This window comes from Lissotriton helveticus, chromosome 1_1 (assembly GCF_964261635.1).
Source record: "Lissotriton helveticus chromosome 1_1, aLisHel1.1, whole genome shotgun sequence".
In the NCBI taxonomy this organism is placed as follows: Eukaryota; Metazoa; Chordata; class Amphibia; order Caudata; family Salamandridae; genus Lissotriton; species Lissotriton helveticus.
In genome coordinates, this window is record NC_136057.1 from 429643553 (window position 1) to 429656354 (window position 12802).

General features: G+C 42.8%; 1 protein-coding gene across 6 annotated transcripts in view; it reads left to right on the top strand.

Annotated features, from left to right (window-relative positions):
* The window catches only part of FGD4 (FYVE, RhoGEF and PH domain containing 4), a 749528-nt gene that overhangs the window by 706857 nt on the left and 29869 nt on the right, over nucleotides 1–12802 (top strand). For all 6 annotated transcript variants that reach the window (XM_078673796.1, XM_078673797.1, XM_078673800.1 and 3 more), the window contains exons 15-16: nucleotides 9922–10065; nucleotides 12093–12233. In XM_078673796.1, coding sequence (XP_078529922.1) covers nucleotides 9922–10065; nucleotides 12093–12233 — 285 coding nt within the window. The remainder of the gene's footprint in view (nucleotides 1–9921; nucleotides 10066–12092; nucleotides 12234–12802) is intronic.

Below are 12802 nucleotides of genomic sequence, written 5' to 3' on the forward strand. Positions count from 1 at the left end.
GGCTTTCATCCTAGGATAAGAATGGAAACCTCTTTGGTCACCCTGCTAAATGAACTTAGAAGGGGTTAAATGGGGGCCTCACTGTAGGTCTAATATTCCTTTCCTTTCCACCACCTGTAATACAATACAATGGATCGCACCATTTTAATACATTGTCTAATGGCATTCAACCTGTAAGGGGTCTTTGGTTTCTTCCTCCCTGTACGGCCACAAACAGTCTTTTGGGAGTTCTCCCTTTTGATACAAGAGATCACACGTAAAGTTGCCAAGACTCCTATTTGTTTCCCATCCGTTTCAATGTTTACATGCAACCTTTTTCAGGATTATCAAATCTTGTGTCGCTGAAACTATCCTTTGCTAGTGAAACTCAGCTGATCCTGCTCATTACCTGCCCTCCAACTGAGGTACAGAACACTCTCCCAGCCTGTTTCTCAGCTATCTAGGCCTGGATGAGCAGAAATTCTTGAAGCTCAAATTCATCAAAATAAACAAACTGATTCTGGACCAGGGCAGTCTGTGGAATTCTGCTTTCAGCTCATTGAAACAGGGACTGGTGCCATCTCCTATTGCCAAGGTTGATGGTCATGGGTTCTATTTACATACAGACTAAACATACAGACTTCAACTAAAACATGAGCTTAATTCTGTTTCAGCATCTTGATTCTTTCAGATACAGCTGTTTAGAATGATCCCTCTCATTTGTGCCGCAGCACCTGTGAGCTCTGGTAGTAGGAGTGGCAATCTTCTCAGGCATAGATCGTGCCAGCATTTACTCCTTGAGTCTTTCTGTGTGCTTGATCCAGAAGTTGCAGGATGAAATGACAAAGCAAACCGATTTCTGAAGCTGACAGAAACTTTCATTGCTTCCATTGTTTCCAACATATTCAATTCAAGGAACTCTGTTCTTCCTTGCACACTGTCCCGTCTATTGATGCATCCAGACGTATCCATTCCTGACATTACCACCATGTTAACCCGTGTTTTTCCACTCAGGTCTCTCATCCCTTCTCTCTGTCCCACATTTTAAACATGCACATCTGGGTGGCAGGTTGACAGCTGTAGAAGCAGCTGATGATTGTGCTTATCCTGGTGGCTAACCACTCTACTATCTGCAAGGCTGTCAAACTTAATCTTTTCTGTTAGCATGGACTTCCACTGGCCACTCATAGAGGGTGGACTGTCCTTTCTTTAATTAAGTCCTGGCATGAAGATACCTTGAGATGAACGCTGTACTGACAACTCGCTCACTGAATCACTTGCCGAAAAGCACTGAAGGTAGGTCTGGTAATGCTGTGGTATAGATGAGAGCAAAACCTTGACATAAAATAATACTGTGTGTACTCCATATCACTAATAGTGTGCTAAAGTGTAAGCAGTGGGAACAAGATGATACACTACTCAATATACAGACCAAAGCAGGCTGTGAGAAGAGTTTACACAAACAAATTCCTAGGCGATGCAAGTGTAGAAAAGCTGTAAACATTAGTATATTCTTTGTCATTTTTAATGTGTGAACATTGAAAAGACATATCGGTACCTTCTGGCTTCAGTATGGTACATGACTATTAAATACACATACTGTAAGTAAACTATGTCTGTTAAGCAGTAGTTTTGCAAAACCATATAAAAACACTCAGTATGTGATAACAGAATTTGACATAACACTCTGTGTTTTTGTTGAAAAAAAATAATATATCTGTAGTGCATGCCTAATAGCAACCACCTAATCCAACAGTTAAGAATTTAAATGAAGTGCAACTCATTGAAAACATTGTTATTTGTTGACTTATTTATTGTACACGGCCATCCTGGAAGCCAACAAGTTCCTCACGCCTGTCTCCTGCTTTTTCCACTGACTACATTTAACCATAGGAGGACAGCTGGTTGCAGAGAAAAGTTATTGAGCCAGTCTTCATTGATTGAAAATCCCCAAAAATCCGGTGGGATTGAAATCGATTTTTGATTGGAAGGCTACATTGATGTTAATTTTAACTAATTTTATATAGTGCTGTTTTAGTGTTCATCTGATGTGGTTATTAGTTGTTTATCAGTATTAATACTGTGAGTGCATAAAGCAGCTCCCATAAATTCACGGAATTTACTGAAGTTTCCGGAGACAATGATGAAGCCCTTACAGGCCAGTGAGCTCCTCCTAGTTTGTTTGCCCCGCACATATACTATACTCCAGAATTGAGATGGTTCCCTTTATTATGGAGATTATACATTCCTTCCTGGATTTAGGAATTGGTACTTTGTGAGCTTAAAAAAAATCCCTCTAAAAAGAGAAAAATGAAACACTAAAGACCTGAGTATTTTGTGCCATATTTATTTGCTCCAATAAGTGGTAACATTTTGAGAGAGAGTGGTCACAAATGGAACTGCTACAGTATGTGGAATAAATCACCTCCTGGATGAATTCCAAGCTGGATTTCGCCCAGGGTTAGGGTTGGGGCTAGTGGCTTCCTCTGTGGTGAGCAATCTCAGAATGTTGCAAATCAAAAGTGGTTCAAGGACAGTTGTGTTATCTTTCGGGCTCCTTTGGTACCATCAATCACCAAGTCCACTTGCATCTGCTATGTGAAGTGGGGCTTGGGATTATGGCCTTTTCTTGTTTTTATCCTTCCGAGTTGTTCACAGGCAAGTGTTTCAACTGGGGCTTTATAGTTCAGAGCCCAAAGTGCCAAAATGGAGCGTTACATTCGATTAAACCTCAACCTAAGGCCTCTGGCAACTCTTTTCATGGGCGTCAAGTTACCTGCTATGTTTATGTGCATGATACACGATCAGTGTATTAGAGGAAATCAACACTTAGTGACAGGCTTTAACCGCATGCGTGTGGCAGTTATTTTTGCGCTGTGCGGCTTTTTTCTAAAAGCCGCGTTACATGACGAGCTGAGCTCGTCATGAGCATGTGAGCGGCGCAACTCATGACAAGTTCAGCTCGTCATGAGCACGGAAGGGGTTAAAGAGCACTGAATAGTTTAATGGGATAGATTGGTATGAGCGTCTTCAAACTCAGCACATTCAAGTCAAAGATATCCTGGTGTTCTCAAAAAACTCTATGGAAAGACACTCTGTGGCCAGCATCCTTGCGTCTGCCCTGCTCCAATGAAGATGGTCCGGTACTCAGTCATCCTAATTGACTCATTTGGACTTTAGTGCCCAGTTTTGTGTGGTGAGAAAAGCTTTACATTGCAGCCTCCATATTTCAAAACCTATATTTCCCTGTTTGTCTTTCTCTCAGAGGATTACAGTCGTGAATGCTTTTTTTTTGTGCAGACTGGATTGGACTTCTGCCATGAAATCTGCCTGGGGTTCCCAAGATGAGAGTGAATTAACTACAAATAATCAGAATCCTACTGTGAGGCTCATTTTCAATCAGCAGAAGTTTGAGAGCTCTTCCTCGTATCTGTCAAGATAAGCTGCTTGCTTGTTTTATAAGCAAAGCTAATGGTTAACAGGAGCTAAAACAATAACAACCCCTCTTTTCTGAATAAGGAATTTGTATGTCCCCCATCCAGATCTGTGATCTCAACCTTTGGCCCTACTCGCCATCCCACAAAGCAAAACCAAGAGGTTTGGTGGAAGATCTTTCAGGTTTGCAGCTTCAGAACTCTGATGTAGTAGTTCGCTATGTATATTAAGTAGGTTTAGGAAAAGTAAACACGTGTCCTGGCAAGATCCTTAGGCCCGTGGTCTATTGAGTAATCTGTCCTGCAACCCTAATCCAACTAGACAGTGTCCTCTGGGGAGCACAAAGAGACTCATAGAGAGAGAATGTAACACTTTATACATGTACCCAACTAAAGAAAGAAAGAAACTCTTGTCAACTTGGTAGAACCTGTACTGGATACAGAAATAGATTGATACATAAACCAAATGTCCGCAGTACAATTACCAAAAGAAGCATTGGGGCATATTGTGGGATAACTAGACAATATTTAGCTGGTAAAAAATAACATATAGTATGCACCAGTGATAATAAAAAGATCAGTATTTTTCTTGGCCACATTGTAGAGCCTCTGTGTACTTTGAAATCCTTGACATATAATATAAGACAGTGTGCTTACTTCACAAATATGGTTTTGAAAAAACGGGTGGCCCTATAAGCAACCAAGACCAGATGAGTAGACGATATTTGTCAAATTTCCACGTCCTTTACCTTGCAACTAAAAGACATCTGTTAATGCAATGTCCATTTTGAGTACGCAATAAACACTTTTTACATACGGGCTTTGAACATAGAAAGACCTGGTACCTCATCTGCCAGACCTACATCTTTCTGTGATGGCACTGCTTATTCTGCTAATCAGTAGGCCTTATAATTTAGGAAAGTATGTCGGTGAGGGTCATCTTGTCTCAGACTGCATCAAGTTTATTGCACCCCAATATTTGTAACTTAACCCTATAATGTGTAGCTCATTAACGGTTAGCACTGCTTGGGTATCTTAAGTGCTATAAGGCGTTATTACGTCACATCAATGCACTCCGGCATCTTATTTTAACAGTTGTTTTCTAAGAGGTGTTGAAAAGGGATGTTCAGCCATTTCACATCACAAATGGCCTGCAACTATCAACATTTAAACTTTGGATTGTTGTGTTATTTCTCCATTGAGAAACATTTAAACTAGGCAGCTATTTTCCTAAGTATGTTAATTTTCTATGAAGGTGTGTTGCATGTTTGTATTGTGCCTTCAAGTGAATACGTTTTCTTGCACTATATATGCGGTTGCTAATTAGCAATGTGGTGAAACATTCTGTTATAGCATCACAGGTTGCTGCTTGTCTGCATGATGTCAGCAGAACAATCCAGCTCCATACAAAACAACCACTCAGCCCACCAAACACACCTAAAAGGAATGGTGTAATGACACATGGCGTTATCACACAGGGCAGTGAAACTACAAGAAGGTCAAACACTGACAGTGCTAAGATTAGTTTCTGACCCGAAGTCTAACACTCAGATTTCAGAAATTCTTTTGTGTGAATGTTCTATCTATGAAACTATCAGGGGTTTATATTGTAACGTCTGTTCTCACTTGATCTTAACAAAATAGGATTTACCTATGTTTTTCTCTCATCCAATACGTTCTCTATTTGAATGTATGCAAAGCTTATTCTGAAAGCTGCTGAAATTACAGCTGCGTTTTTAAAGTAAAGTCCCTTCTAAAATTGTTCAGCATTAAGGGGCCGATTAGGATGGCGGACGGACTTGCGTCCGTCCGCCACCCCTGAGTAGGAGGGACCGTCCGCATGGGCAGCGGCGGTCCCTCCATGGCAATTAGGATGTGACCGCCACCCTGGCGGTCACATACTGTATGTTTTACATTGCGGCGGGTGCAGCTTGAAGCAGCACCCGCCGCAATGTAATAAACGAAAGCTGTGCATTTGCGTGCACGAAGCGGCAGGCACCGCGCGGTGCCTGCCGCTTCGTGCACGCAAAGGCAGGGGGGTACCATAGGTACCCCCCATGTGCACCCCCCACGCAACCTTCACCCAGGGGGCCCGCAACGGGCCCCCAAAGTGATTGTCCGTATGCTTTTCCACGGCGGAAAAGCCGCCGCGGAAAAGCATTACTTTCCCTACATCCTAATATGGCTGGCGGTGTCTGATAGACACCGCCTGCCATGTTAGTGCTTTTCCGCCGTGGTCGCCTTCCGACCGCGGCGGAAAAGCGGCGGACAGATTGTGAGACCCACCAGCCATCCTGATTTGGCGGTGGGTCTTTCAGGCCTCCTCGGCGGATTTCCCGCATACTCCGGGCCGGCGGTGGCTTCCGCCGGCCCGGAGTATGCGGGAAATCCGCCATCATAATGACCCCCTAAATCTGTGAATATTCTTTTATGGAAGGCTGTATTTTCCTGAAACTTTATTTTCTTTAAATGCCATACAGCTTGTCTTACTCTGTTTTTATTCCTTCATCGTAATTCAGAAGCGTGGAAGGGGTCCAAGTGGGAGCATCAGCAAGTTTTGTTTTTCAATAAAGCCCCTATATCCTTAGCCTCACTATACCAATGTGCTATAAAGTAAAGCAAACTTTTAGTGGCAACATTTTCATTAGAGTAGAATGAAAATAGCTTACCACATCATGATCGTGTAATGTCAGTAACCGTGAACCCAACACCTCTTTGGTTTATTATATTGCACTTTGTTATGGGAAGCTAATGGACTGATATGTAATACTGTAAAGTTTTGTAAAACTAAACGGAAACTATTTTGAACTGAGCACTATTTCAGCAAGTGCTGAAAAAGCATGGTAGCCTATGTATCAGTTGTCCGTCATGACCCCTTTCCATGGGCACTATGAATTGAGAATATCTATCAAGTTAAAGAAATGCTGGTCAGTGACTCTGGTAGGGATTTAGAGAATTCTGTTCATGGAGCGGTGCTTCACATTCTCTCCTTTGATTCACTACCGAAAAACAAGAAATACCTGCTTCCCTGCTCTACTTTTCCCATTGGATGATTCCTTCCTGCTGTGATGGACAGGACTCTAATGGAAATTGTGAGGTTGTTCTAAGTTGTATAAATTCTGCATCAACACCCAATGGTAATCAACATGTATTATGTTCTATAAATTCTGAATTCACACCCAGTAGTGAGGATACCGTGTATAATCTAAGATGCATTATGCGTTATAAAGATCCCATGGGTCAAATTAGGATTGGAAAACTAAAAGTAAAGTTTATTCTTCCACGAATACATTTACCCCTCTAGCTGGTTTTCCTCTCTCTTTTAACGATATCAGTCATTTTTCAAGATATGTTTTTTTCACAACACTGGGTAATTATTACAACATACATTTCTTTACAGTATCTTTATTGTTTCAAATCAAAAGTGAGTTCTCCATGAATAATTTTCAAGGGTTCACTCACACTTCGCATAGCAGACATCATAGTGTAGGTCTCCTTTGGCCTTATTTGTAGATACAATCCATTTCTTTGAATATAGGTTGGCTAGCGACTTCTGTTAACAATGAGGAGGAATTATCACCTGGTCCTTCATACTCCAGCCTGTCTCTCGTCCCGGTTAAACCCACTTCCCTGTAACAAATTATGAGGAATTAACAACGGGTTTTCCATATTATAGTCTGTCTACCTGCCCTCGACTAAATCCCCCATCCCGCTTACTCCGCCCCTCCCCCCACAGCCCCATTATACTCTGAGAAAACCATTCCCCTTCCCAAGGAGTTCTTCACTTTGCCTCCGGGCTGAAGACGGCTGGAATGCCAGAAACCGGTCCTCGGAAGCTTGTTTCCGGTCCAGGGAAGACATGGCTTGGCAGTTCGGGCTGGACTGTTCCCATGAGGCACAGGGTCAGACTGATTTGCATATAGCCATGTCTGAACTGGGGTGGCAGAGTGGGCTAAAGAACGGTGATGGATTAAACCCAGATCTTTTGACTGGGTGTGAGTGTTTGATTGATTCAGATGCTCCATCCATTACCACCCCCTTTTGTACCGCTTTTGGCCGCCATAAGTGTGGCAGGGTATGCTCAGACATGAGTCCCTTGCTCACTTTGCCACTGGATTCAAGCAAGCCGGGCTGAAGACGGCTGGAATGCCAGAAACCGGTCCTCGGAAGCTTGGTTCCGGTCCAGGGAAGACGTGGCTTGGCAGTTCGGGCTGGACTGTTCCCATGAGACTGAGGGTCAGACTGATTTGCATATAGCCATGTCTGAACTGGGGTGGCAGAGTGGGCTAAAGAACGGTGATGGATTAAACCCAGATCTTTTGACTGGGTGTGAGTGTTTGATTCATTCAGATGCTCCATCCATTACCACCCCCTTTTGTACCGCTTTTGGCCACCATAAGTGTGGCAGGGTATGCTCAGATGCGAGTCCCTTGCTCACTTTGCCACTGGATTCAAGCAAGCCGGGCTGAAGACGGCTGGAATGCCAGAAACCGGTCCTCGGAAGCTTGTTTCCGGTCCAGGGAAGACATGGCTTGGCAGTTCGGGCTGGACTGTTCCCATGAGGCACAGGGTCAGACTGATTTGCATATAGCCATGTCTGAACTGGGGTGGCAGAGTGGGCTAAAGAACGGTGATGGATTAAACCCAGATCTTTTGACTGGGTGTGAGTGTTTGATTGATTCAGATGCCCCATCCATTACCACCCCCTTTTGTACCGCTTTTAGTCCCCAGTAAAGGGCACCAGGAGTGCCAGGGCTTGTGAATGCCAATACTGCTAGTGGGCCTGCAGCGCTGGTTGCGCCACCCACAGAAGCTGCCTTTTAAAATGTGTCTAGGGTCTGCCATTGCAGAACCTGTGGGCAGTCTGGTACTGTCATGCTGGCTGGGCAAGTGCACACACTTGCCAGCCTCTATACCTTCCCTTTACTTCATATTAGTCACCCCTATCGTAGGCCCAAGGGCAGGGTGCATTGTAAGTGTAAGGTAGGACATGCCCTGATTTGTGTGGCATGTCCTAATAGTGAATTACAGTCAATTTTGTTTTCACTATTGTAAGGCTACCTGTTCTCTTAGGCCAAGATGGGCTGCTCTGCGGCCGGTGATCCCCGCCGAGACAGCCGCCCGTACGATAGAGCGTACCCTGCTGTCCTGCTGCACCCCCCTGAGAAACTTCACAAGCCGTGCCGCCCCCTTTGGGAGACCCCAGTCCCGTCCTTACTGAGGTCGTGGGCCGCGCCTGCCTGTGGGCACACCCCCGCTGTAAGAAGAGATCCGAAGTCACAGCCAAAGAAACGAGTCGCACTCCCCATGTACGACTCGTACCAGAAAGAGAACTGTGGTCTGAAGGTACGGCGCTAGCACAACGGGCTCGGAGCCCGCAACGCTTTATTTCCCCGTCATCTAGCTGTGCGCCTTGGATTGCTTGAGAAGAAATCCCATGTTGTAACGCTGTGCCCCACAGAACCGAGCAGTGCGCTTGTTGTTAGGAGGAGTCGAGCACTTTTGCCTGCGGGATCTAACCTGTGCCCCTAGCCCTCTGAAAAGGGCCAGGTACGTTGAAACCCCCCCGTGGTACGAGCCGCACAAGAAGAGTACGGCTTATACCAGGGTTTTGCCTTGCTTCGCCTCGTGCCTCTAGAAGTGCCCCGTACGCGACGTACGCTTGCTCACGCTAGATGCGTGAGCCGCGGTAGGGCCGCTTATATTTCACCGGGGACAGCGCACAGAAGCGCCACGAAGCGTCCAGTGCATCCAAAAGGGGCATCAAGTAACTATTAATCCCAGGAAAAGCATTTGAAAAGACCGTAAAGACAACTTAAGAACTAGAGAACTATTTTTAAGTAAAAGAGACTAAGAAGGAAATAGCGTACTAACCAAAAGAGGATTGCCATTATTTTACAATCTTGTGGCCTAAGCTAAAGTCGTTATATTGGTCTTGTGATAAGTCTTACCTGCACAGATATATTTTTATATAAAGAAAACGTATTTTTACATATTCACAGTCTGGTGTCCATTTGTGGGGGGATTGGTACATTTACTGTGTGTGTGATTACAAATGCTTAACCCAGAAACGCCTGAAGAATAGCCTTGGCTGCTCACGCCACGCACCTAGAGGGTGAGCAAGGGTAATTCTAAGGGGTCATCCTTCGCCCTGACTTAGAGGAGAGGGTCCCTGCTTGTCACAAGCGAATACTTGCGCCAACCAGACCCCCCCAATTCTAACATCTCTAATCACATTAGAACAACAGTTTAAACATGCTGTGATCGTTTTCCTGTTGGTATCTGCTGTATGTGGCAGACATCTGAGACAACTGCCTCCAGAGTAGTATGTTCTAGAGATTTGCAAACTCACAGTTTTTACAGCTTAGAGAATCTTCAACCTGCCAGAGAGAACTCAGCAGTGCAGTGAGCTATGTCTCACTCACTCATTAGGGCAACAAAAACAAGTAGTTGTAATTTGTCTTCCATAAATCTGAATTTTTCACCTCGTATTTTTGTTTTATTTAAGGTTGTTTGTTGGAAATGTTCTGATTACAAAGCTGCACTTGAATACGACGGCAATAAAATGTGCAAAGTTTGCAAAGATTGCCATAATTTCTTAACTACTGGCTCCATGGGCAATGAAGAAAAGAAAAAGAAGGGCTATCTTGTGGTAAGAGAATCTATTACAAGTAATATTGCAAATCAATCAATGCAGTAATACTGAATGTATCACTATCCATATCGGTACCAGAGAAATACAGCTTTGACAGATTTAGATTTGAGCTTTTGTAAGCATCGCAGATATACATCTGTTTCTATGTTTCAATGGTTTATGGGTGCCTGAATCCTGCACTCCACCCTAACTGCAGTCTTTAGACTTAATCCCCTTCATACAAACACTGTTGATTTTTAATATTGACTTGTGGTGCAAAGTCCACCGCAAATATTACATATCTAAAGCTTTAATATAAAAAGGATGTTAATACCTTTTTTGTCTCTTATGTTCTTGGTTCACCTGGGCATAGATACATCAAGAAAATTATAGCGAATAGCATAGGAGTCAGACCAGTCAACTTGAACACTGTTATAGATGGGATTGTGGTCTTTTTTGAAGATTACTAGGTCCAGCATAGCATCCTAAATATTTATGAGAAGGTTACAGAGTGCAATAGGTTATTCTCTTGAAAGAAATATTTAATTTGAAGGATGTTAGTATTTGTACGTTTAGTTCATGAAAGACTAAAATCTTATAGGAATGTATGCGTACACACCAATCGGTGCCTTTGTTTGTTCTCCTCTTAAGTTTCACAAGGCAGTACTCAGTCCCCACCTAACTCTATAGCAATGAAAAGAACCTGAGAAAATATAATGTCATGTTGTGTGTATGTTTCTTCATGGGACACAAAACATCTAATGGGAACAGTCCTTTTGAACTCTGGTTTTGTGCCAATATGGATCGAATTTATTGTGTCACTTGTAGTATGATTAGACCAATCCAACAATACATTATTCGTCCGTTAAACTGCATTAATAAAGTCCAACAATCAGCAGACATGGACTTTGCAGAGTGTTAGGTTTTCGCTTTTTTAGGGTTGTATTAACTCTTATCTCGGGTACTCTTCGTTACTAAACAAAATTCAGTGATGTGAATATTAGCAAATTTCTTATTTTTGGTCTTTCAGTTTCAAAGTAGATTGTTAATGGCAATTCTTATAAAAAGAACATCAAGCGTGAAACACCCACATTAAGGTATCTGAGGAAAGGTGTCATATTGTTGACATTTATTACTGCAATTCCATGTTTGAGTTGTTTTAAATTCGTTCAAATCATCGGATCCCACTTCAACCTACTTTTCTTCTGTCTGAGGACTCCACAGACAATTCCCCTGCAGTTTTTCTCTCTCTCACACACACCATCCCTCAAACCCTCTATCTCTCACTCACGGATACATTGTGTACTGTGCATATCATGGTTGCATGGTGACTCCATCATTTCAGTTTAGGACAGGTGTTCTGAGAGCTGCAACATGCAGGTGTTCAAGAGAGATGACGAACCCCAGGGGCTGAGCCCTGTCATTGCTTTGACTGAGGAAGGAATTATGTCATAAATTGTTCTTATCCTGCTTGCACTGATTTCATGCCCCGTTTGACTGCTTAGGTCCAATGCAGACTATGTCTTTCAAATGAGACTTTGTTAGGAGCCACAATTCCATGGTCGTTGCTTTTTAATCTACCACATCTCCCGACTTTATGCTAGAATCTCTTGGCTTGCCAAGAGGGGACAGTACAAGATAGCGAGTCAGAGTAATAAAGTGAAAACTTACCTCTGTGTGTAAGTGACAGTCTTCCGAGAGACAACATGGATGGTATCAGAGTTACTGCAGGTGAGTTGTTGCTTTATGTTGATGTGTTGAATTAAGTCTTTTTTTAATTTTTCATAGAGAAAAGCAAATGTTTATTTTGGGTTATGCCTAACGTTGTGAGACAAAAGCAGATGAGTAATTTTCCTCATGGTTACATATCTGTTTTCTATTCATCCCAAAGTGCAATCATGTAGCATATGTTATTTTATAATGAAACCTTAAAATCGTATTGGGCGAGAAATGTAAGCGTACTTCATGCAATGTGGCCAATTCTCTTGTCTTGTGCAGGTCTGCCGTGTCTGCTCTTAAGAGGCTTTACTTTTGTTTCTCTGTAGGTTGAGGCAGCTGAAATCTCCAAAAATAGCATAATTTGTGGCTTTCTTCAATATAATGAGAAATCTAAGCCGTGGCAGAAAGTGTGGTGTGTTATTCCTGAACACGACTCCCTCGTACTGTACTTGTACGGTGCCCAACAGGTAATGAAGCGGATGTTGTCATCACAGAAATAAAAAAACATGTTCCTGATACACATGATTAGATTGTAAAGCATGTCCTTTTTACAATAGTTTTAGGAAATCTTAAAAGGTCAAGAAGGAATGTTTAAGGAATCTTTTTAATACTGAATAAACTATTAGTGCCACTACTCAGTTTAACATGACATTGTGCAAAAACTGTACATATTGGAAGAGAGCGAGCCGAGGGATTCGAGCTGAATTATTACCTCGTAGGCTAACTGTGTCTCTTCTAAACTGGCTCAGTAAGATCCTGGTTGTCTAAATGTCACTAATCTTTGTAGTAAAGAGCTGATGCATTCCCATCAAACTCACTATATTAACACTAAATGAATGAAGATGGTTCAATCTGAACTTCAAGATTGAGCAAGAAAGCATTTCTACTCTGAATCACAATGTGTAGAAGCAAAGAGGAATAAAGAGAGATGTGAAAGACTTTGAGACAGTGTTACTAAAGGTCAGTGAGAGGGCAGGAAATACTGAGAAAGAGAAGATGATAGAGAGACAGATTAAGCCAGCGTGAAGTCTGTATA